Genomic DNA, 27,572 nt, shown 5'->3' with positions numbered 1-27,572 from the left:
GATTGAGAAGTGTTCCCCCGATTGTAAAATTATATTTTTTGTCAGTAAGGCGAGGTTTTTTTTGGAAGATCATGATTTTGAATTTTTCCATGTTAATTGGTAAGGCCCAGTCGCTACTGTACTGCTCTAGAATTGAGAGGCTTTCATGCAGTCCCTCTTCATGAGGTGACAGCAGCAGAAGGTCGTCGGCGTACAGGAGGCATTTGATTTCTCTGCCCTCGAGGGTCAGACCAGGACAGGAGGAATTTCTCTCTCTCTCTCTCTCTCACTCTCACTCTCACTCACACTCACACTCACACACACACACACACACACACACACACACACACACACACACTCACTCACTCACACACACACACACACACACACACACACACACACACACACACACACACACACACACACACACACACACACACACACACACACACACACACACACACTCCTGCTTCTCCTGGTGTTTTATCCTGTCTCCATGCCAATTACTGGAATTAGAAACAGGTGTTCGCGATTTACATTTAACCCACTCACTGACCATGTGTCTCCCGGCTCTCTCTCCGGTTGCAGACTCCGCTGAACCACGCCCCCCTCGCCACAAAACCATCGTGGTCGTGATCAGACGTACAGTTCAGTGTCCTTCACCAAGAGAGAATCAAAAACGATGGAGAAGGCATGCTTTAGAGTTTACTTGTCTTATTTTTGAATCGTTCTTTACACACTCTTCTTCGACGACTGCACATTGTGCTCAGTACTGTGCATATTGCCACCTAGTGGACTCTTCTTTCCAGCTTGCGCATGCGCTGCTGCACGCGCAACCTTCATGCGGTCTCGAAATTTGGGCTGCGCGCGGACGGGGCGTGCGGCCGGTGTTACGAGATTTTCGGTTTCTGAGATTTTCGGTTTCCGAAGGTGGAGTTTCCTAGACATGCACGATTGCACGTGCAACTGAGAATTTTAGTTCACATTGCATCTCAAGACATTAGTGGATTATTCCATAAAGGTAACTATATTCTCAGCGTCGCGGCTGACTTATGCATAAACTACAGTTGTTTATTTCTAGGAAACAGTATGCACGATTTGTGCAGTCATCTGTTACAATGACAGACACGTCGTGTAACAGCAGAGCAACCTTCAGCTATCGTCTACAATGAGTTCAGCTCATTGTGCTCTTCCTTTGCGATGTTTTAAAACTCTGTATTTTATTAGTTGTATCATTAAGTACATCACAGACTGTAACAACTGAAATAAACCTGTAGAAATGTTTTTGTGGACCTATATCTATTCTGGTATTGTTCTTAAATTCTTGTTCATTTTGATATGATATAGGCCTATTGCTCTTCAAAAGGAATAATACAATTCTTTATGTTTAGGCTCACCAAGGTTGCATTTATTTGATCAAAAATAGGCAAAACAGTAATATTGTGATTTGTTTTCTATTTTAATATATTTTAAATGGCTGTTTATTCCTGTTACTCCAGTCTTCAGTGTCACATGATCCTTCAGAAATCATTCTAATATGCTGTTTTGCTTGTCAGGGTTCTGTCACTTCGGTCTAGTTTATTTCTTGGTTTTGTGACAGAGCTCTGACACTCCCGTTCTTGTCGTGTTTTTGTGTGAGCGTACGGTCTCGAGTGTTCTCGGGGCCGTGCGCTCTCTTGTCTGCGTGCCTTGTTTCATGTTGGGAGCGTGGTGTTCGGATCCCGGCACTCGTGTCTAGTTTGGTTTCGGTTTCGTGTCGGGATTCGGACACTCGCGCTCCCAGTCCTGTCTTTATTGTGAGCGCACGGGTTGTGTGTACTTTCACTTGCCGTGCGCTCTTGTCTCATGTTTTGTGTAGCACGCGGTTTTTCCACCTGCCGCGTGCTTTCATGTTGTGTTTTTGTCTTGTTGTGTAGCACGCAGTCTGTGTTCACGGGCTGCGTGCTCTCATGTTGTCTTGTTTTGTGTGAACACGTGGCTTATGAGTTTTCATAGTCACGTGTTCATGTCTCGTCTTGTGTAAGCACATGGCTTGTGATTTTGTCTTCATTGGCCATGTGCTTGTGTCTTTGTTTTGTTTGGTGTGAGCACATGGCTTGTCATGTGTTTCTTTGTGCCATGTGCTCTCATGTCTATTGTCTTGACCCCGCCCATCTTGTTACCTGATTATTGGTTGATTTGCCCCACCTGTCCTCCCTCGTTACCTGCCTTGTTTGCTCTCCTATTTATTCTCCTTGTGTTTGCAGTCCTGTGCTGGTTCGTCGTTGTTTATTCCCTCATGTTTTTCCTCCAAGTCAAGTAAGTCAAGTCCAAGTCAAGTGTTTTTTTTTTTTTTTGTCTAGTCTGTTTTCCCCCTCGGGGTAGTTTTTGTTGTTTTTGTTTCATTTTATTATTAATAAAAGCCCTCTTCCCTGCATATTGAGTCCTCGCTCCTTCCAAAAGCCTGACATTGCTGCTCAAGAAACATTTTTAGCTACTATTATCAGTGCTGAAAACAGGAAACCATGATACAGTGCCTGTTGATTCACAGAACAGCAAGTTTGAAGACTATTGAAATAGAAATCTTTTGTAACATTAGAAATGTGTAAAAAAAAAAAAAAAAAAAAAAAAATCAATCCTTGTTGAATAAACTTCATCAAAATGTTTGGAAATAAATTAAATGAGAATTGGTTTCCTCTTTCCAAATTATAAGAATCAATATGGCATTTAAAAATAACACAAAATCAGAAAGACAATGGTAGTGGCCTTTACACCCCTGAAATTAAAACAGTAGCACATATAACACATGCATCATTCAACTATCACTGAATTGTCACAGTATTAGCTTTATCATAGATAAAGTCTTGAATTTGAAACAAATAATTCAACACAAATCAAGATTACACAAGTTTCAAAATATTAGCACAAAAATGTACATTTATGCTTCAATATAAAACATAAATCACTCACCCTGGATTATTAAATACAATCCAAATCTCACAGAGGGCCTTGAATACAAGTGAATATTTACCACCTTTTTGGCATTTATCGAGGTTATACCACTTATATATCTCACACACTCACAAGCAATATCGCACACTTGGCTAGGCGCTACTTCCACTCGCGCTCTCGCGAGAACCAACTCTTAAGGGTGGTTCACACTGTGCGATTTTGGCCACGATTTGGTCGTCTGAGACAAATTTTGCAAATCCTAAAAGATTCCTATAATCCTAGGCTAAAATCTGTAGTCTTTGATCGCTAGTTTGACATGTTCACTGACAGCTGATTAATGACCGTTGCGATCAAATTTTACCTCCGACGAAATTCTGGCAGTGTCAGAAGATTTGGTGCACAATCCTCCAGTGTGACTTCTCCTACGACAAACGTCAAATTGTCTTCGCTTTTCAAGACAAGCCATTGTCAAAATGAACACTAGAGATGTCTTTGTTAGCCACCATTTCAGTCCCGCATGTAAAGCCGGGTTCACACTGAGCGATTTATAATAGTCCTTTACGATGGTTACTTGTCAGACTGTACGAACATGATCCTCATGTCACACTGTGGGATCTCAGCTGTCATAAATGTCAGACTGTACGACAATCAAGATGCGTTAAAAACGGACGTGCGCATGAAAACTTGTCCGGAGATTTACATCATCGAAACATACACATTCGATGACAGTGAGCTGCATTACACACAGGACTGAAATGGTGGCTAACAACGACATCTCTATCATTAACTTTGATCACGGCTTGTCTTGAAAAATGACTCCTTAATCGCCTACATCACTGTGATGTCACCGCTCTAGCTGGAGGCAAAACATAAGGAAGAACTCATAGCGGGCGCGTTAAAAGTTTGAGGTTTTGACTTTAAAATGTCATCTTGTTGTGTTTTTGGCTGCCAGAATAGAAGGAATCACACTTTTGGTTCAAAACTAAAGTTTTACAGGAGCCCGGCAGACATTCCTTCACAGAAATCAAAAGACAATTGTGGTTGAATGCAATACGATCATCGCGTAAACGATTGGCCCTCTGGCTTGTCAATCACTGCCGTGACGTTCCATGTGAGAGACGTGCGCGGCTGCGCGCTCCAGTAACTTTCCACACTCCACAGGCGCCGCATGCAATGTTTTTGTCAGGAGACAGGAGTAACAACTGCAGATTATGAGTTACCTGCGTTGAGTCCGACACAATGAATCCACTAACACGACACAGCGAATGCCGGTGGTAAACACTCGTGTTCCAATACTCGTGCACGAGTTTTGGGAGGCGTTCCTTTGAAATTGTTCTTACGCATGCGCTCATTTCAAAAACTCAGTCTTTGGTTTCTCAGTCGACGAAAAGATCCTATTTAGCACCGTTAACTAACGTTAACTAATTGCACTGTTAACATGATATATGTGTGTTAATGTTAACAAATCCCTTGTGAAAAAGAAGTGCACTTAATTGTATTGAAAGTGTACTTTGTGTGTACTTAGTATACTTTTTAAAAAGTGCACTTGCAGATAATACAATATAATTAAAATTAAAGGCCACTTAAGTGTACTTAAATAGAATATACTTTAATGACAATATTTATTATCATGCTTAAGTGCACTTTTTAAAAATGCACTTTGTAATAATGTCAAATTAAGTTGTACTTAAAGAAAGTACACTTAAATGACAATATTTACTAACACGCTTGAGTGCACTTTTTAAAAATACACTTTGTAATAATGTCTAATTAAGTTGTACTTAAATAGAATATACTTTAATGACAATATTTATTATCATGCTTAAGTGCACTTTTTAAAAATGCACTTTGTAATAATGTCAAATTAAGTTTTACTTAAAGAAAGTACACTTTAATGACAATATTTATTAATATGCTTGAGTGCACTTTTTAAAAATGCCCTTTGTAATAATGTCAAATTAAGCTGTACTTAAAGAAAGTACACTTAAATGACAATATTTACTAACACGCTTGAGTGCACTTTTTAAAAATACACTTTGTAATAATGACTTATTAATTGTACTTACAGAAAGTAAACTTTAATGACAATGTTTATTAACACACTTGAGTGCACTTTTTAAAAATGCACTTTGTAATAATGACTTATTAAGTTGTACTTAAAAAAAGTACACTTTAAAAGCAATATTTATTAACACGCTTAAGTGCAGTTTTTAAAAATGCACTTTGTAATAATGACTTATTAAGTTGTACTTAAAGAAAGTACACTTAAATGACAATATTTATTAACACTTTTTTAAAAATGCACTTTGTAATAATGACTTATTAAGTTGTACTTGAAGAAAGTACACTTTCATGACAATATTTCTAAACATGCTTAAGTGCACTTTTTAAAAATGCACTTAATTTTTACCTAATTATGACTTTATAGTGTTTTAAATAAGTAAACTTATTCTGATGTATTGACTTTTATATTAAAGCACATGAAAAATAATTTATTTTAATTTCAACTTAAGTGTGTTGTCCAAGATGACATTTGTTAATGTATTTTAAATGTGCTTAGTCTTTAATAAATACTGTGTGCATTAATACACTTGAAATTTATTTTTCTGAATTTCAAAACACTTGCTTATACAGTGTATAATCCTGTACAACTTATTGTTGAAATTTTTTATCACCAGCTCCTGCTCTAAACTCGACTAGTGTCAGTTTTCTACATAATATTTGACATAAAATGTTTTTTTTTGTTTGTTTGTTTTTTTACGGAGTGCTGTATTTGTGATACTTAATGCAACAGTGCTGTACTTTACATATCTGTATAATACTTATAATATCATTGTTGTTCTAAGTTGATTAAACCTATTTAATTGCAAGCAAAAGTTTAACAGATCTAAAAAATAATTTGAATTCATATTCAGTTAAAATACATTTAATTTTAATCAGACTAAACTATAAAATAATTGAATTTCAGTTAGGTGAATGAGTCAAGTTCTGTAAACTTACAACAATGAATTAGAAAAACTTCCAACTTGAACAAATTTAATCATGCGCATGCGCCACAATACTACGTCATGACGGCGCATTACTTCACCAGAGTTTGAAAAATGCACCTTCAGCCATCTTTCTGTGATCGCGATGCGCGAGGCAACTTTGCTGATCAAAGAAGAATACAAAGGAGCGCACGTTTGGATGACTACAGATGAGACGTTATGTATTACAAATAAGTAAGTATCTTGATATTGATATATGCTCTCTTCATTTTTTATTTTTTCACCGGAACATAGCAGTTCTTATGAGTGTAACTTATTTAGTTTAATCGCAATATGGAGGTGAATTAATCATGTTTCCTGTAATTTATTTATGATTGCATTATAATAATTTCTTATACAATATGAACGTGGTCGCGTGTGTGGGCGTGTTCAAAGAGTTTGGCTGCTGAAAATATATTTTAATTGAACTCTGACTTTTTAAATCATTTTAAATGACTTTAAGTTAAATTTGCAGAACTAAATTCAAAGATCTGATCTTGTAACATTTAAAGACAATTATATACATTTAATCGCTATTATAACCACCAGTAATGCTTATAATCTATGTTTCTTTTTGCATTTGAAAAGTTAGTTGTTCAATTACTGTTTGTGTTTGTAATATGTAATATTTTTGTGCTTATCTGTTGTTTTATATATTCATTTTGTAGGATCAGTACAGATTTGTTATTGGAGATACAGTGCAAGCTGTGTGGAATCAAAGACCTGTATTGATGAGGTGATGTTCCATGTTTTTCCATTAATTCAGCCACCCTGATCACACACTACAAGCTAAAACACTGCCATCAACTGTCCTTATAGCTTTTAAATGCTTTGAATCTTTTCTGTTTGCAAGTAATAAATTCTCACCTGTGCACTTACAAATCCCCATCTAATCATTATATATTTATATTTATATATAATGATATTATTATATAATTATTTTCAAAGCAAAACCCCTCAATTTGCTTGGGCCTTGGGTTATTTATCTATATTTGTGTAATTGATAAAGTTAAGTTTAATTCCTTGTAAAGTAGGAATAAAAATGTTTATAAAAATGTTCTCTATTTTGAAAGGCCAGTGTCAGTGAAGATGGTGTGGTCACTGGAATCCTGGTGTTTGTGGGAAATGTGAAGGAGCTTCTCCCAGGATTCTACAACAGTGTTGTCCTGATGACTGAGGTAATTCATCTTAGGTGATGCAGTTGCGGTCAAAAGTTTACTTACACCTTGCAGAATGAACTGCTTCATCAGGGAAGTACTAAATAAAGAAACAAATACAATGCTAATTTGTATGATTTGTTTGTTTTATAATAAAGTTATGATTATGTAAACTTTAGAATTACATAATCATATTTCTACTCTAAATTGTTTTTTGAAATATAAACATTTAAATTGTAGCTGTCATAAATTATGTATTCAAACATTAAATACATAAATTAATTATAAAAAAAAATATTTAAAATAAAATTATAATGAATATGTAACGTGGTGCATATAATTAGCAGAATGCTCCTCTCTATAGCTGACTAATGAGTTTATGCTGAATATGATTTTTCTGAAGTAAATGTGATGTTACGTGACATTGTTTACAAGCTGTTTCATTGACGTCTTTCCACGCGTTGAAACACTGATTGAGCGATTAAATGTGACAAGTTATGGGTCAGTTGTACTGTATGTTGTAACACACCTTCATATGTTCATTCATATTTATTTCACACTGTAACTGGTATTAAAGTGGAGGAAATTATCAGTACACAGTAAACATCTTGGCCACAGGCTTCAATCACTATCAGCAACTCTTTGCCTTTAGGGAATACCAAATGGGTTTTTATTATTTTCAAACCTACAAAGGTGGATATAAACTTTGGAGTTCTGTATATATGTCTATATCTATTGATTTCATTCGATTGAACCAATTATAATAATGGACTGACTCTTACTTCTTTTTTGTTTTTTTTTTCCTCCAGGTATTTATTTTTTTTACTTTCTTGCCTCTTTGGAACATGTTCATTTACGCATACTGTGTAGAGGTGGTTCGCAGCTTCATGGACATTTAAGGTTTTCTGCCGATGAAGAGCTTCTGGGACATTGACATAAACAGCACTTTTTCATACAACTTAAAAAAAGGTGGTGACAGACAATTTTGGTTTTCTTGTTTTTGTGCCTTTGGAATTCATTGTTTTTTTGTTTGTTTTGTTTTTTCTTTTCAAAATTACATTCACTGTAATGCTGGAGTAAGATTTTAGAAGAAACCTTTTTGTCCTGTTTAATGTTTGTGCTAGTAAGGGTTGCAGAGCTTATAAGTAACAAGGTTTACAAAAGGTAACACTTTACAAAAGGTCTCGCTTGTTAACATCAATTAATATATTAGATAACATTATCTAACTATGTGCATTGACTTTTTTTTTACAGTATTTATCAATATTTGTTAACATTAGGCAATACAATTTTTTTTTTCTCAAGTTAATAAAATGTATAGTTATTGTTCATGTTAGTTTACAGTGCATTATCTATTAACATATGCAACTTTTGATTTTAATAATGCATACTTAATATTAACTAGGATTTATAAATGCTTAAAGTATTTTTCATTCATAGTTCATGTTAACTAAAGTAGTTAACTAATAGAAAATTATTGTACAGTGTTACCCAAAGTTTTGAATCTTTTCTTTTCTTTACATTTTGTTTGTATTAATTCATGGGTGTTATCTTATTTATCATCTTATACAGAATGATTTTATCTGAAAATGTAAAAATGCAGAAAGATTGTGATGGTAGGTTTAGGTACCTTTGTATGTGATGGAGAAAATTAAAGTGCATATAAGCCTCACTGTCCTCCAGACTCTTTCTAAATGAGCGTTAAAGTGTTGTAATTGTTTGTGATTGTGTATAGTGTTTCTTGGGTTTTTCTTGTGCATCAACAAAAAGGTTTTTGTGTATTTGTTTTAGAGATTGTTTTGTCAATAAATGTAGAGGGTTTCAATTTGCATTTGTGTTGATTGTAATATTTTGAAATATACTAAATTGTAACTTCATTATTATATGTACAAAAAATGTAATTACAAATGTATTAAATTATATAATAGTGTACATGTAAATTACATTAAAGTATATTTAAGTTCGCATTAATTGCTTGTCAGTACATTCGGAAGTATACTTTTACCATATTTTGAAGTACATAAAAAATTGTATTAAAGTCCTACTTAAGTGCTTTAAAAAAAATCACTCAGAAGTTCAACTTTAATATGAACTTAATCTGTGATATATTTGAAATTAATTACAAATAGAATGCACTTAAGCGGCTGAAAACATTACATTTAATTCACACTTAAGTGTATTGATAACTGATATTAAAATATATTTTAGTTCACATTAATTGCTTGTTAGTGCATTGGGCAGTGCACTTCAACTATATTTTAAAGGTACTAGAAGCAATTACGAAGGTTGTCATGAAGTTGTATTAAAGTACCACTTAAGTTGTTCAAAAAAATCACTCTTAAGTTCAACTTATTGCATTTAATATGAACTTAATATGTGATATATTTGAAATTAAGTACAGATATAATGCACTTAAGCGATGAAAACATTACATTTAATTCACACTTAAGTGTGTTCTTTTAAAGTATATTATTTTTGCAATAAGTACACTTTATAAAAGTATACTAAAGTGCACTTTTTTTTCACAAGGGAAGATTAACTAATGCTGAACAGAGGTGTTGTTCATGGTTAGTTAATGTTAACTAATGCATTAACTAATGTTAACCTTATTGTAAAGTGTTACAGAACTTGACAACACTGATACAGATACTTGTGTGTGTAAAAAAACAATTTAGAAATTAATTTTTCCATTTTTTTTTATACAAAATTCTCAGAAACATCATCACCACCACCATCATCATCTACTTCTTCTTCTTCATCAGTCAAAACTTCACCAAGCACAGTTGTTTCCAGTACTTCTACATCACTGGCGTCTCCAAACACATCAGCAGGTGAGCTTGTGCTGAAATACAAACATGATCAATGGGTGTAGCTTGTGAGGAGGCCTGACCCCCCTAGCGGCTGAAATATATTACTAAACATAGAAATAAATTATTTTCCACCCTAAAATAAATATTGCATTTAATACATTTTAAGTAGCTAATATATGAAAATAAATAGCAATTATAACCTTATCAGTCTTGCATATTGAGTTAATCTGCATTTTGGTGGTTTGATATGGAATGCCACAGCTGCCGAAACAAGAAATAAATAAATACATAAAGAAATGTAAAAAAGAAATGTAAAATAAATAAATAAACAAAAGAAATGTAAAAAATAATAAAGAAATAAGTGTGTATTTCCCTATTTATGTTTCATTGTATTTCCCCACATTTATTTATTTATTTATTTTTTGTCATTTATTTAGTTATAAATGTATTTATTTATTTCCACTTTTATTTATATCCACACTTATTTATTGATATATGTTTTTATGTATACATTTATTTATACATGTCTTTGACCTTATGGTAATGAGGGAGTCGTGTTTTACTTCAGACATAGCAATGGAATTATGGAATTATTTCACTTATATCAAAAAGTTATCACCCGATTAGTTATTCTAAATCTAAATTATCTTTCCCTTATTCTACTGACTACCAAACTCCACCCCAACCTACAGCAGCATACCTATCACTGAACATAAAAACTGGTGTTTTGAGCGGTGAGTGGACTATGAGTTTGCACGATCACAAATTATCTCATAAAAACAAAGAAATTTAGACATTATGTAAATAAGAGATTCAATGTGTGACAGCTTCATTTATTATAACAGAACTTTGTGAGATATGACAACTTTTTAGTGTTTACAGAGGGAGCACTCTTTGCGCGCCTTCTGCCATGCTCCCTTACTGTAGGCCTATTTTCTATTAAAATTAACAGTGGTTTACTGTAGTGAACAGACGTCCCCGTTTTCCGGGGACAGTCCCGGTTTTTGGTGCTCCGTCCCCGACTGGAGCTGTCCCTGGAAATGTCCCTGTTTTATAGCTCATTCAAAATAACCCGCAAATACATTGCAAAAAAGCTCGACCAACATAGCAGCCTGTTGGTTATCGGAGCATGTAGTGATTATATTCACCAACAGAGGGGGCTGTGCAGCTACACTGTCACGGATACACTTGGTCGCGCACGCGCCGCTAACCTGGACCAGAGCAGAGCGCAATATCATCAATTATCAAAAGAAACATCGTTATCTGTTTCAACTTTAAAAGGTAGTAACATAACTATTCATGTTAAATTAAAGTAATACGGTTATGTGTTTTATAACAGGGTGCGGGATTGTTTTAGACAGGTTAAACGTCCCCAGTCACAACCCAGCAAGCAATTTTATGTCTATTAGACGTCTAATAGCCGTCAAAACATAGCCCCGCCGTCTAGGCTAAAACAAGGCAAAATTTGGGCTGTCAGTGAAAATCTAATAGACGTCTAACCATAACCCAAAAATAGACTAGTCATCAATTAGACGATTATTAGACGACTACATATATATGTCTAATAGACGATGAATATGGGTCTAGGCTAAAATAAGGCTGAATTTGGGCTGTCAGTGAAAATCTAATAGACGTCTAACCATAACCCAAGAGTAGACTAGTCATCAATTAGACGACTATTAGACAATTACATATTTATGTCTAATAGACGGTTAATACAGGTCTAGGCTAAAATAAGGCTGAATTGGGGCTGTTAGTGAAAATCTAATAGACGTCTAACCATAACCCCAAAATAGACTAGTCATCAATTACACTACTAATGAATGACTACATCTATACATGTAATAGACAACAAAATAATGGCTAAAGGATTCTTTTCACTTAAATATAACAGGTTCTCCTAAATGACAATCCGTCCAAACAAATTAAATATAAAAGGTTTTATTTAGAAAAAGAACTCAAGATAATACACAATGATAAAAAAAATAATAAATTAAATTTTACAAAACATTAAAAGAAAATTACAACGTGTAACATAATAAAAATATAAAACATTGAAAAAAAAAGTTAAATAAAAAATGTTAACAATATTTTTTTTGGTTCATAAAACAACCTGATTAATTTTCAGTTCCATGAATTCCATTTTTTATGTAAAGCACTTTGAATTACCTTGTTGTTGAAATTTGCTATACAAAATAAACTTGCCTTGCCAAATCAAAAACTCATATTTTTATGTCATAATGATCAAAAGATTAAAAGATATACAAGGCTTCCATAACATATAATAGTAGGGTGCACAGGTTTCATGTTTACCCCCTTGTATTTAGATAATTACAGAGTTTTAGGGCACAAGGAAACACTACAGTACATGTGCATGTATGTTAATCTAACCACGTTTTACTGTCTGCACTGTTAGGCCTACCCGCTAAAATGTCACGGTTCCTACACATAATGTACATAAATAATAAACAAATGTCAAAATGAAAAACACAGATACTTACAAGACCAAAAGCAGGAAAGAATTTGCTTTAACATTTGCTGTTGCTTGCTCTCCGTCTCCAACAGTTGTAAAATGCGGAAATGTTTATCGCGAGATCTGGCAACAGTGATCGAGAGTCAACGTTCAAGTCTCGCGTTGCCAGTGGTCATGTCTCAGTAGAGCCACAGTTGCCATCTAGCGGTTGAGATTTGTAAATTTTTATTTAACTTAAAATTAAATACAGTCATATATGTGTGGTATATAATTATAATTAATATATGGCTTGGCTATACCCTGATATATATATATATATATATATATATATATATATATATATATATATATATGATATCGTAGGATTGTGTGACAGCAAAAATATGCTGTTTCAAATATTTAGGCTACTTGCATATAAATGTATAAATGCAAGTATATCAAGAATCCCACAAGCTTTGTGGTCGAAAATGACTTAACACTATTTTGGTTACACTCATTGCTGGTCTGAATCAGGGCTATAGCCAAGCCGTAAAAACTAGACTACAGATTGCCTCGATTTCGCCGGGTGGACTAAAAGCAGACTACACACAGCCTATCCAATTCAGAGCTAAATCGTGACTACATATAGACCATGTCATGAAATGACACTTAAATCTGGTAGAAATCATTGACATTGCGAACATGATGAGATATCAACCATCTCAAGCACTTCCTGTCCAAAAACTACAATAAATCAGGATTGACTATAGGTGGGCTACAAATAGCCGGTCTGACTACGAGCTAAATCGCAGCTACGCACAGCCTTCGCAATATAACATGTCAAAGATGTGAAACCAAACACCTTGTAATCACTGTTGACTTCACTTACATGATACAATATCATACAACTCGCAAGTTATTTTGGCAAAAACGACATGTAACCAAAGGAAAGAATATTTTGGCTAAAAGTGGGTTACACATAGCCGGACTATATCGGGTCTATAGTTAACCGAGACGGTGAAATGACGGCTATTGCTTGCTGGGAACGCATTAATAGTGGAGTATTAGTATTAATATACTATTAATAGTATAATATTTTTTGGTGAATTGTATTAAAACAGAACAAAAATCCTAATAAAATTAAATCATAATAATTATTAATGTAATGATATAGGGAACCTGCAACAATCAAAAAACAAAAAACATTAAAAAATGTATTGTCCGTCTTTTATTAATAGATAATAACAAATGAGATTTCTGTGAGATTTTCGCCTATGTGTGTGAGAGAAAGCAGAGCAGTCATGTTGCTCACCTTTGTGTGCACAATATTTATAAATGCCATATATTTATAATAAACTTTATTCATAATGGAGAGGTGTGCACGCGCAAGTGACGGGATTTTGGGCTTGAGAACCGCTTGCACACCGTCACTTCGCAATTAGCTAGAACTACCACCGATTTGCGGCTTTCGTGTGTCTCATTGAAAACGAACTAGAGACTTGTGCTTTGCACGTCCTGTAAACTCTTTATGTCGAAGTAGGCTACTGCCGGCCCAATTTATCAGCGGCCCACCAGGAATTCTCCTGAATCTTCCAGGAGATATTCTTACTATTATATAACATAAGTGTTTGCATTTGTAGTTAGTGGTTACGTGTTGATTATTTTTTTACATTGCAGAGTGAAAAAAGAAATCAGAAAACATGCTTGTACATTCTTTTATATTAGTGAAAGTTTATTAATAAATCAATAAACAAAACCTTCATTCTTTCACATGCACCTCAAAGATCGAGTTTAATTGTGAGTGTAAAGTGGGGGCGGCACAACGGTGTTTTACCTCGAGCGGCAGTTGAGCTTATGCCGGCCCTGAATGTGAGCGCTAACCGTGCTGGAGCAGGGAACAGCTACTACTTTTGTGTGCACTATTGTCATCATTACGACGGCAAACATCTTTATTACTACTTTGATAGTAGCCTACACTTTTCAGTTCATGTACTAAATTCGAGTGTATTTGGGTTTATAACGAGTCTGGTTCTCTACTTGATGAAAAGGAATCGTAGTTTGCGAGTAAAGCTCCAAAATTCCTCCATTAATGTCAGCTGCCTTCATAGTTCATAATAATCCTCTGATACTTGCAATTGAAAATCGCTGCGTGGAATAAATTATAAATCTTTAGCGAAAGTGCATTTCTTCCTGTTTTCTTCCATACAAAATTTGCATCGTATAATCTTTATTTTTTAATCTTGTGCTGTAAGCGCAGGATTCCCGTGAACAGCTTGGCATGTCTGCGGTGTCTCTACTACTGAAAATGTATGTAAGAGGACGGGGAGGATTGACTAATCAGACTGTGGCCTCAAAGGTTCACCCTTGCCACTCTGAGCTCGATAGCTATGTCTGAGGTATAACACGCCCCCCTCATTTCCATATGGACAAAGAAATGTACAAATAAATGAAAAAATAAACCAATGTGAAAAAGGTACAAAATATATAAACACTTTATATATTTATGTATTTTATTATTATTATTTTCCATTTATTTCTATATTTATTTATGTATTTACTTATTTCTTATTTCGACAGCTTTGGCATTCCAAAGTGGAAAAATTGTTGATTTATGTGAAGAATATGCCATTTTTACATACTTGCTGTTACATATGGTTCAAAAAATCTATTTATGACAAACTGGCTGGTACATTAAGTTATATAGAAGAGCAACTGATGTGCACACGTGCAAGACAAGATTGTTATTTAAATCGTTAGCATGAATGTACAATGTACCTAGAATGTATCTAGAAATCGGTTTGACTTTTTATTATTACTGTTCAAAAGGCTTCTTGAACTTTCTTCATGTGATCAATCAACATTTATGTCATTATGTCAGCATTATGTCTTTTCTAATAAACTCTTTTCATGAGTAAATCGCTTCATCACACGTTTGTCTGCAGCATCCCGAAGTTACTGATGTAATATAGTTGTGCCGTGCATGCATCATAAGTAAGTGTATTTGATTGTTCTTATGCCACGAGTGAGACACATAGCACCATATGTACATTTATGTTTACAGCATTATATAGCTGATTTGTCACCGTTAGGCTTGCTTTCATTTTCATTATAGCTGATGCAATTAATGTAAATTATTTACCATGACAGATTAATGTTTTAACAAGTTATTTTGTGAGTAATAAATTCCTGTTTACCATATCATATAAATGTGCCTCAGTCGCAAAGTGTGGTAATGGTGCCATTTTGTGGGCAGTCATAGAATGACTGCTCTAATTATTTACACATACATGGTGTTAAACTGCCTTATTATGTCCCGAGCACCGATGGTGCGAGGACCCTGTTGTAATTGCTCAGTCGATTATTCTTCTTCTCCGAAATGAATCACATTTTTGAGGGCCTAAACATACTTGAAAACTCATGAAACTTTGCACACGCATCAGAAGTGGTGAAAATTTACGTCTGATATGGGTTTCATAATTAGGTCTGGCAAAATGGCTGGATAGCGCCACCTACAAAATTTCAATTAAGCGCAGGTATGAAATTTGGTAGACACATGTACAATGTACATGTTGCACATTTAATCCAAAACCTAATATTCATACTTAAATAATTAATCCATGTAAGATTATTTTGTTCCAGAACCACAACTTTGCCTTCAGCAAACGCTTCAGTAAGATTCTGTAGTCTGGGGTAAATTTTTCAAATTAGAAATCATTTTACAATTCTGACCAACTGTCTGCAGGGGTATGAATCCACCTGAATCAGTACTAAAATCTAAAACCTCAGTCACAAGTGGTCCTTCGAGCCAGAGCTCGAATTACTGCAGAGAATTGACATCTTGACCAGAGTCAGAGCTTGCAGTTGTCTGCCCCAGATGACTTGTAAAGCCACCTGCATATCTAGCAGACTTCCAAGTACAAAGACCTGGATCTGAGAGGAGATCCAAGCAACCTCCAACCTTAATTCCAGTGATGATTAAGCTAATGCTGAAGATCCTCCACTGTCTTCAAACTGTGAGTCCATCCAGTGTCTCCACATCAATAAGTCAGCGTTCACCCTCCAGTGATCTGGTGCTACAGGATAAATGGCAAGATACAAAGGACAAGCTGCGTGGGTCGACACTCTACCTGGGAGGAGATGCCGAGAGAGAATGATGAGCTTCGCAGCTGCATTTGACACCTTTTAAATTTAAAGTGCATTACAAGGCCTTAAAACAGAGAATGCTGTTATGAAATGAGAGATCCTAGCCACAAACGTGGCCAACCCACACAAATCAGTGTCTCCAGTACCAGCTCCTCATTTTCATTTGCCAGAAACATGTTCTAGCCAGCCAGTGACCACCACACAAAGCAGAGACTTCCATCATTACCTCTCTGCGCAGATCAGGCAGATAACAGAGCAGGTGAGGGACTGCACTGTTTCACCTATACCAGATGATCAGCCTTAAGCTACGTCAAGGTATCGTACCCCTGCTCAGAGATTCAATGTTCCTCCTCATGCTCAGCCTCATCCATATGCTGAACCCATCCACTGTGATGAGAAGTCCAGAGACAACTATTATCTATACTTGGGTGTCAGAGAGTCCTATCCTACACGATGATCTGAGAACGTACCCAGATCTGCAGTGCCTTGCTTCCAGGAGAGAATCCAGAAAGGACCGAAGCCATCTATACCCTCCATGAAGACATCAGATCCAAGAGAGTTTTCAAGGTTGTGCATGGCATTAGAGAACCTCCTCCCTGACGAAGCCACAGAATGTTTCAAGTATCAGATCCTCATAAATCATCTGCAATTAGACTGTGGGTCACATGTGTCATGACTTCAAAGTAGACTCCCTCATGAGCTGAAAATAGCTTCAAGAGATGCATACATTCAATGAGGGTAACTATAACTACTCTCCTCGATTTCTCTAACTGGTTGGAGTACAAACTCCAAGTACAAGATGATAGCTCCAAGAGGACAGGTCTCCCACCAGAACCCAGAAGTAAGAAAAGGCAGGACTGCCGTAACTCAAGAGCTTTTAGGAAACCAACTTGCATCTTGCTGGGTACAGAGAAACCCATGACTGGGAGTGAAATCCAAGCAGCCGCTCAAGAGGTAACATCTAAATCTGGATGTACAATGGATGTAATTCCATACAACAGAGAGGAAGTAATGATGCAGTCAAAACTTGATCAAGAGGCCATCAGACTTTTACAAGACAAAATTTTGCAGGTTAACGTGGATGGTGTCATTCGGTATGCGACACCAGCCGCGTTGAGTGAAAGCTGATGAAGAACCCTGATCAGGCCTGTGCTTACAAAACTGAGATTGAGAGACTTAAGAATGCTGGCTATGTGGAGAAACTGCAACCATGCGAGGCTGAGACATTACAAGAATCATGGTACATCCCTCACTATATGGTCATGCATAATGGCAAGAATCGTGTTGTTTACAACTGCTTATTCTATTATGAGGGCCAAAACTTGAACGAGTTGCTTCTTTCAGGTCCCACTTTCTGATGACAAACCTTTACTACGGTTCCTGTGGAGAGACATAACCATAGATCAAGCACCAGATGTGTACCAGTGGCAGATACTTCCCTTTGGGACTCCCCTGCAGTCCCTGTTGTGCCACATTCTCCCTGCAAAAGCATGTGCTAGACCACAGTCAACCAAGAGATCAGGTGGGGGAGGTGATAGAGACGTCCTTCTATGTTGACAATTGACATCCACAGGTGTCGCCAAAGACCTTGTTGATCAGCTCTGTGCCCTCCTAAATGAGGGAGGCTTTGAATTGGGATAGTGGGCCAGCAATTGCTCAACAGTGGTCGCTCACCTTCCCTCCGATTCAAGATCGAACAGCTGTGAGCTCTGGCTTAGTCAGGGACTGCAAGATACCAATGAATCTACCCTTGGACTGCTCTTGCATTGTCAGTCAGACCCTTTGCACTACACAGGGAAGTGAATCAGAGTGAAAACACTGGTGCAGTGCCTATGGGATAAAAACCCAGAAGATCTGCTCAGCTTATGGAGTTCATGGGAGAAGGAACTGGGTGATCTGGAAAAACATCACTGCCAAGATGCTATTCCAGTCCATACATGGATCTCCCAAATAGCAGATGTGATATACACATATTCTGTGATGCATCTGAGCAGGCCTATGAATCTGTGGCATATTTGCAAATAGAAAACACAGAAGGCCAAGTTGAAGTTGCATTTTGAGCGGCCAGATCACGTGTTACCCCCCGAAAGCAACAGTCTCCAAGGTCCTTGTCACAGAACTCACCATCCCCATCTGTTCCTTTACACTCTGGTCAGATTCTACAACTGTGCTTGCCTGGCTGTTGTCAAGTTCTTGTTGTTACAAGGTGTTTTGTGGGAACTCGGGTGGCGGAAATACAAGAGCTCACAGCATCTGTTACCTGGCATTATGATCCAAGGACAATCCTGCGGACAGCATCACAAGATAAAATGCTTGTGGGGTCATGGGGTTTCTCCCTCGGCCGAAATCACGTTCCAGGGGGGAAAAATTTCACGGGCACTTTCGCGATCAGAGTGGCACGGGCCTCCTTCCTGATGGCCCTTTATCGCCTGACTTGGGAAACCGTACAAATTAAGTGATCAAGGCACTAATTTCAAGGGTGGAGAACGAGAGCTGAATTAATCCTTTGCTACCTTGCAACACAAGCTACAAGGTCACCTCACTTCCCAGCAAATCAAGTTTGTGTTCAGTCCACCAGGAGCACCTCACTTTAGTGGATGCTGGGAGAGGGAGACCCGTTCAATCAAAACAGCTCTCCAAGTTACCATTGGAGCACAGACTGTGACGGTAGAAGTCCTGAGTCTTGACTGAAATTGAAAGGATTTTCTACTCAAAACCTCTTGGTTTCACCTCTTCAGATATCTCTGACATTGCGTTGAGCAGACATGCAGAATGAGAAATCTTTTCATGAGTTTAATGAGATTTTGGAGTCTAGGGTGAATTTTTCAAATTAGATGTGATTATACAGTTCTGACTGACTGTCTGCAGGGGATTGAATCCACCTGAATCAGTACCAAAATTTAAAACCTCAGTCACAATTATTATTATTTATTTATTTTTGTTAAAAGTTTGGCATATTGCATAAATTGTGCTTGACTGAAAAGCTTCTAAGCTTATATTGAAATATTCTACATTCTAGCAATGATAAAACTGTGCTAGATGTTAAGTTTTGTTAAGGAGGGCCACTGATAGGAGCGTTTGAGTTGTGTTTGTAATCACAACGATATAGTGGTTTTCAATTTGCATAACACTGACTGTAAAATATGTATTTTAGGTATGGGAATGGCATATTTTGAGTTTTGATCTTTGGTATATGGTCATTTGGGCTACTTTTTGGGCTAGTTTTGACTGGTCATTGTGCTAGTTTTGTTACGCAGATCTGATATTTCGCTCAAAGTGATCAGATTCTTACATTATTTCTCCTGTGTTTTCAGGCTCTTCTCTGATCATCCCTCTGGTTCTGTTTTTTCTGGTTCTGATCATAGCTGGACTCTTATTACTGTTTTTCTGTAAGAAGTGTCAGTCTCAAGGTAAAACTCATTCTTAACTTATTTAGATGCAGAAATTCACCATTTATACTGAGATTAAAACAGATTTCTTGAACTATTTTCCCACTTTCTGTCACCACCTATAGGCTGAAACGAGACATGAGCAAAATACAGATATTTGATGATTGTGTGAAAGAATTTACAATAGACATCAGTGTTGAATTGCAATATAATGTAATTAATTTAGGACGCTTGTTTTTGGCAGGTGGTGATTCGTCATCTCAGACTGGACCAAGAAAACATGAAGTGGTGAGTCCAGTTACTGTATAAAATGATATTCATGTCTAATGCCTTCCATCCTGACGATCTTCAGAGCTGTAAATAATTTCTCTGTCTCTCCTCAGGTTTCTCACACTGGTTGTGATTATGAGGAGATTAAAGACGCTCACAAACAATTACCCACAAACCCCTCCGATTCTTCTGACACTGTTTATTCCACTGCCAAATTACCCACAAACCCCTCTGATTCTAACTGCGTTTACGCTACAGTTCAGAAAGCCACTGGTGACTCTCAGTGCTGCATCACATCTGCTGAGGATCTGAATTACGCAGTGGTGAATTTCCACAAGAAATCTTACTGTCCTGACAGTGTCAGTAGCAGGAATAATCAGGATTACAGTGAATACGCTGCTGTCAATCATTTCACTGCTTGACCAACAACAGCAGAGAATATAAATGAGCTGAATGATTTATCACCTTGTCTTTAGCATTAAGTTTGCGTGTTTGGTGTTTTTTGTAAGTCTTCAGTGATGCTCCTTTTCCTTATATTTTAGTCAGTTTTGTGAATCAGACTTTTGACTGTTGGCATGAAGTCTGATGAATGTTTAAATTACAGCGCAGTGTTTTGTTCTGCAGACGACAATGAAAGAAATGATCAGAAGCTTTTGGTCAGAGTTTGATATAAATAAGTACTGAATGTTTCAGACAAAAGTGTAAAATTAAAGCAGAATATACAGCTGTGCTCTAATTTATAAAGCTAACAAACTTTAGCACATTCAGCAACTGTTGTGTTTTTCTCTCAGTTCTCATTTTAACAGATAACTTAACCTGATAACTTAAAAAAAAACCCAGATGAGGTTGTGATATTGTTTGCAAATGTAATATGCATGAATTATGGAAAGCTGAAATGCACATAAAAGCACAATGTCTGAGCTTTATGAGTGTCCGTTGTGAAGCCTGAGGTCTTTTTAGCTTTTGCTCTAAAAATGTTTATTCCAGAAAATTGACTCCCCACTGATGTAACTGTAATGTAACAGAGACTCGTTAGAGCTCAGGTTGTTATTATGCCTCTCCCTCTTTCTCATTTGGGGTTCAGTAGATTTAGTTTAACGCTCTGATATTTTTACTAAAGGTAAAGGGGGAGTGGAACATCTCAATATTTAAGCCCTTTCTCTAGCTGAAGATGCTGCATGTGGTGTCGTCAGTGGGGCCTGAGTGCTATAGTCACCACACCACATGTGCTGAACAAACAAGTCAGATCCATGGAGGCTCCACCTCACAACTTACAGGACTTACAGGAACTTACAGGACTTTATGGATCCGGTGACACATGTGCATTCATTGACTTGAAGAAGTCTTACTTGGTTGGTTGTGATCATATGCTTTCCATCTCCAAGAGAAGAATATGCTGGAAGGAACACCATCCTGAAATGATGCTCAAACCACTCTTGTACTGGAGCTGAATGGTGAAAGTGGAAATTGTCCCACAACTACACAATTTCGCTCAGTTTGCTCCTGATCACTCTGTGGAAAGTTGATTTCATTGAGGGAGTTTAAACAATTTAGAAGCCTTTCTGTGTTTTGCGACCCCAAGACAGCGTTGTGTGCCACACTATCAGTGGATTGGAGCACTTGTCGTCCAGGACATTGACTGTGGCACAATGTTTTTATTGGGATGAACTCTCTGTTGCAATTGTTTTCACCTGATATATTAAAGTTTTGGTTGGCTGTATGAACTACTGTGAAAACATTTGTAAATTTTGAATGTAGTAAACGTAGGTAAAGATTTTGAGAAAGTTCCACATGTAACACTTATTTAATATGCAAAGATGTCAGCCAATCACAGCTGTGGGTGTTTACACAGCAGACACGCCCCTTCCAACAGAGTGTTCAAATCAGAGGGACAAAATCAGGGTAGAAAATGAAATCTATTTCTTCACTGATTATAATGGGAGTCACTGATAAACTACAGCTGTTTGACAGCTCCAGCAGTTATTAAGGGATGGTTCTCTGACTGCTTTGTATATAATTTAATCACAATCTAAAGGAATAGTTCACCCAAAAATGAAAATTCTGTCATTAATTACTCACCCTCATGTTGTTTCACACCTGTAAGACCTTCATTCATCTTTGGAACACAAATGAAGATCTGAGAGATTTCTGTCCCTCCATAGACAACTGTGCAACTACCACTTTGACACTCAAACAGTTCATAAAGAGATCGTAAAATTGAGCGGTTTAGTCCAAACTTTCTGAAGAGACTCGATCACTTTATATGATGAACAGCTTGAAATTAGGCTTTTATTTACACATAAACATTGAAAGACTAACGCTTTTGTAGGTGTTCGGTTTCATAATTGCTTTAATGGTGTTTGATTTTTTTTAGATTCAGAATATATTTCATTACAATATTACTGTAGAAATGCAGCATATTTCTGTCTTATTCAGTTTTGTATTATGTTATTGTTTTGAAGTTTTGAAAACAGTATATAAGCATGTGTAATTGGCCTGTAGGTACACTGAGTTTTGGCGTTTGTTGTGTCGAAGTGAGAAAAGAATTAATGTAATTTGAAAGATGTAGTCACTGAATGCATTTTGTGCCAAAGCAATGATAAATGATCCACAGTTTATCCCACAGAGATTTCTGTTGTGCTTCACTGTGTGAAGAGTTTAGAAAAAAGTTCACAAAATGTTTCACAAAAGTTATGATGAGCCACATCCAGTAAAATGAATGGCTCTCTATGGCCCCCTGCTGGTCAAAACAATTTATTTCTTAAACTGTAATTCTTTTAGGTTAATCTCTAACCAGCAGATGGCAGAATTCTACACCTAACACCAGATCAATATCCAGAAACTACGGTGGCCCAGTAGTGCACAACACAACGAAATTAAAAAAGCAAACATAAGTTCACAACACAACGGAATTAAACCACAACACAACGGAATCAAGCCACAACACAACGGAATCAAGCCACAACACAACGGAATTAAACCACAACACAACGGAATCAAGCCACAACACAACGGAATCAAGCCACAACACAACGAAATAAAGCCACAACACAACGGAATTAAACCACAACACAACGGAATCAAGCCACAACACAACGGAAATGCTCCCGACCACTTGGGGGCTCTCAGAGCTAGGTAATATTACTATTCCTTGCCACTGTTCTATAAAGTCGACAGTTTTACAAAGATATCAATACCATGATTAGTTTTAAGTATGTAAGCATTGTATATCGACATGGTATATTAATTAAAAATCAACTACGTTCACAATAGCTTCATATTTATACTTGTGAATGATTTGACGCGATACCACGGCGCATGATAAAGGGAACATCCACCAATTCCACCAAGTGGTTAAAACGTATAATTTGTATTCATTAAAATTACTTTTAACATTTAAAAACAGACATGTTCAAATTCCAAAGGTTGTTAGTTCCTGTTGGTAAGACTGACAAGCTTTGGAATTTGAATATGTCTGTTTTTAAATGTTATAAGTAATTTTAATGAATACAAATTATACGTTTTAACCACTTAGTGGGATTGGCAGACGTTCCCTTCATCATGCGCCGTGGTAGCGCATCAAATCATTCACAAGTATAGGCCTAAATATGAAGCTATTTTGCACATAGGTGATATTGAATTAATATTTCATGTCGATATGCAGTGGTTACATACTATTTAAACTAATCGTGGTATTGATATTACTGCCGACTCTATAGAATAGTGGCAAGGAAACTAACTTTACCGAGCTCTGAGAGCCCCCTAGTGGTCGGGAGCATTTCCGTTGTGTTGTGGCTTTATTCCGTTGTGTTGTGGCTCGATTCTGTTGTGTTGTGGCTTTATTCCGTTGTGTTGTGGCTCGATTTCGTTGTGTTGTGGCTTTATTCCGTTGTGTTGTGGCTCGATTCTGTTGTGTTGTGTCTCGATTTCGTTGTGTTGTGAACTTATGTTTGCTTTTTTAATTTCGTTGTGTTGTGCACTACTGGGCCACCGTAAGAAACAGCTTAAATTGTATATTTCATTTAGATAATCATTTAAGTGATTTTTCATAAAAATGTAATATTTCACATGCAAGCTAATGGTGTAGTTGAGGAAATTTGTGGTAAATAGGTACAAAAGTACTTCATATCTCCCAAAACACAACATTAATGTATAGATGAGAAGTAAACAAAACAAATTATATATTATATGTATTATTAAAAATGTATGTGTATATATATGCAAAAGCCTCTAAGTGCCATCTGAAATTTTCTTCTAAAATGAGCATTTTTATCAAGCTTGTATAGGTCATTTTCATTGCCATTAAAGTGTAATAACTGAACATAAACATACGATTATAGGGTTAATAACTGGGTAGGTCTCTGTGTTCAGAATAAAACATCAGACTCTCGTCTCTCAAGAACTAATCATCAAGCTCATGTGAAATAATGCACACCTTTTTCACCTGAAGTGATTAACTCCAATTAAATCTCAGCTGCTCTTGTAAGATATTTCTGACACCATCTTGGTTGCTGCTTCTACAAGAGCCACAAAGAGCTTATGAAGCATCGACAAGATCTCATTGTTGAAAAGTATTGCTCAGATCAGTGTGACTAAAGATTGGACAAAAGTATGTTAGCAATTGATAAAAACTGTAAGATTAACATGATATTTTTTACAGTCTATGTGTAGAGCTCAGTCAGACCGATCAAACAATTCAAACTCTAAAGTTCCTGTTTTAATCATTGATTGATTGATTCTGACATAGAGAATAAATTAATTTAGTCAAAAGCACTTTATAAAATACAGTAGAAAGCTATTAAAGGTCACATTGGGATAATAGAGATCACAGTAATAAAATCTATAATAAATATATAATTGATGGATCAGCACACAGCTAGAGATGAGTGACACCTCATTTTATAAATGTGCAAAATTAATCAGTCAGCAGTGTAATTATACAGTTACCATGGGAACCGCTGATCTCTATCTTTAAAATTAATGTGATGCACTGAAGAAACACTTCATTAAACTCTTGAGTCAGTTAAAAACATTCAAAATTACGGTTCTGAAAAAAAAAAAAAACCCTGTAATACTAAGCCTTTGAAACAGAATCATTCTGTGAAAATGTAAAATAACTCTTAATAATGAGTTTTATCTGCTTGTATCTTTTCTGTCTGGTTTTGCGTGTTCATTAAAAATGTGTGAAGTATTTTCTTTCCTCTCTATTAACACTTTCTCTCTCTCTTTCTCTCTATTTCCCTCTTTCTCTCTCTGTCAGAGGAAGTGGGCATCTTTTTTGGTCACATTTTATTTTAAAGATGCTTCCAGGAAACATTCAAACTCATCCGAACACTTCAGAAGAGCTTCAGAAGAACTGAATCTACAGAGAAGATCATTTAATAAGAGAGAAGGATGAGGATCATCTTGACTTTCGCTCTGCTGATGATTTCTGGTAAGAAGTTCTGATCCAACAATCACATCAGAAGAACTAGAACAGAGATTAAAGAATGACCAAAAGTCTTTAGGTGCGTCTCAGTTTGGGTACTTATGCACTATACGCCATTTTGTAGTTATGGAATAAAATAATGACAAATGTTTTTGAAACAAAAAAGCTTGATGAATTGTACTAAGGCTTGTATTTTTGTGTTCAGAAATTCAACATGGTCGTATATTTAAACAATGAATATTTCACTTTAAAATATTTCACACACATTTTCATTATTAAAAATACATGCAACATCTGTGTACACGTTTCTAACTTAAACAGCATTTTAAGAGAATGACTTACAGTAACAAAACCAACTGTAAAGTTCATGTATGTCAAGTATCATTCATACCTTTTAGATGTTTGATATTTAACAAATAAACTGTCAAATCTTGTTTATCTTTAATAAGGATTAACCTCTATTTAATTTGTACAGTGAGGATTATATGCAGTTATTTTACATTTGATTACTTTATTCAGTTTCTGTACCTGAAAACTACTGTTAGATCTACCTAAAAATTGTAAATACCTATTGTATTTATTTATTTGTGCTATTGCTTATAGTTTAAAGTCCCCCTGTGGTCAAATATTTTATCCCTTAAAACTCATCTTTGATCACCAAAATGACATATTTAAAAAAAAAAATCAAGTGAAAAAAAAATTTCTTCATGCCTTGAAATAGCTTGTACACCCTTGTCTCATGTAATATGCACAGATCTATGAATATGCAAATTAGCCCCGCCTCCACTCGCTCAGCCGTTTTCCTCTGTGAACATGCGGTAAATGGATGTTTGACAGTTTCGTTGCTTTTAGTTTTCAGATTTTAAAAAAACATTCAGGTGAAAACCTGCAGGCGCCCGTGTCTTTCTGTACATGAAACAAATGCACATCCTTGAATGAGCGCGGATTTCCAGCGTATTTACTTGATCTTATCAGGTAGGCTAAAATTTATAATGGACTGAATAAAGCTTTCTCTGAACTTGACGTGCAATTCCACACTGACTGAATATGCACATGAATCATGGTCACACGCTCAGAGCGATATTGTTTTAACTATGTTTTATAGTATTAAAATATTTCAAAGGACAAAAACATGAACTTTAGTGGCTTTACTTCAAGTCAGCTGTCACTTTACTTTGGCGCGAGCCGCTATGCGCTACACTTAGCAAAGCCCTTGAGAAGGTTCTGTCATTAGGAATTAATATGATTAGCCTTTTGCTTGACTACGTTATCAAACAGCTAATAATGTGTTGCTAATGTTACACACACCGTTCCTGTTCTTCATCTCAGAGTCAGACAGATGCCTTCTAACAATCAGTATCCTTACAAACGCTTTGAACGACTCAGAACGTCAGCGGAGAAAGGCTTATAGTTCATCATAACATCGTGATAGACTCGCTATATTGATAAATCTACACAATTTTTCATATCGACAGAAAATATACCAGGATAACCTGGCTTCTCTCGAGACTTTCCTGCTTCAGAGCAGTCATATACAGAAACGTCCACTTTTCTGTCCCAAGACTTACAGAAATATTACACTTGAAAAACACTTTAGGATTACAATTTTTTAAATATTTTAATATGAAACTATCAAATATATGATTTAAATGACATAAAAACAAAACAAATGCTGAATAAATATTATAAAATATTTAATGAATGTAGTGGTTCCCTGGTGTTGTGTCACTGGTGATACCTTTAACAAAAATCTCTTATTTTGAAATAAAAAATCACACTGATGACATCTCTTGACTTCCTTCTTCCTGTTTCCTGAAGATCAATGAAGAAAGGCCAATGGAAAGCCCACTATCTCTTTTGAGTTATCAGAAATTTTAATTAGAAAATCATAATTTCATATGAAGCTTTTAGTTGAAGTCACTGGTGTGACCTACTTTATTGTTAGGGAATTTAAAAAACTAGAATACAAATGGATTAAACTACTTGA

The 27,572-nt window shown here is 36.0% G+C and overlaps 1 protein-coding gene and 1 long non-coding RNA gene across 3 annotated transcripts in view; both read left to right on the top strand.

Moving 5' to 3' along the window:
* Positions 1-778: 778 nt before the first annotated feature.
* LOC125280492 lies at positions 779-21,961 on the top strand. The gene is made up of 5 exons (XR_007187625.1): positions 779-1,000; positions 9,808-9,924; positions 19,813-19,908; positions 20,132-20,175; positions 20,271-21,961. It is a non-coding gene; the product is annotated as an uncharacterized LOC125280492 (long non-coding RNA).
* A 2,126-nt stretch (positions 21,962-24,087) lies between these two features.
* The window catches only part of LOC125280491 (polymeric immunoglobulin receptor-like), a 57,631-nt gene continuing 54,146 nt past the window's right edge, over positions 24,088-27,572 (top strand). For both annotated transcript variants that reach the window (XM_048211062.1, XM_048211063.1), the window contains exon 1: positions 24,088-25,591. In XM_048211062.1, coding sequence (XP_048067019.1) covers positions 25,552-25,591 — 40 coding nt within the window. In that variant the 5' untranslated portion in view covers positions 24,088-25,551. The remainder of the gene's footprint in view (positions 25,592-27,572) is intronic.

This window comes from Megalobrama amblycephala, linkage group LG12, assembly GCF_018812025.1.
Source record: "Megalobrama amblycephala isolate DHTTF-2021 linkage group LG12, ASM1881202v1, whole genome shotgun sequence".
Lineage (NCBI taxonomy): Eukaryota > Metazoa > Chordata > Actinopteri > Cypriniformes > Xenocyprididae > Megalobrama > Megalobrama amblycephala.
This window is presented reverse-complemented; position numbering and strand designations above follow the sequence as displayed.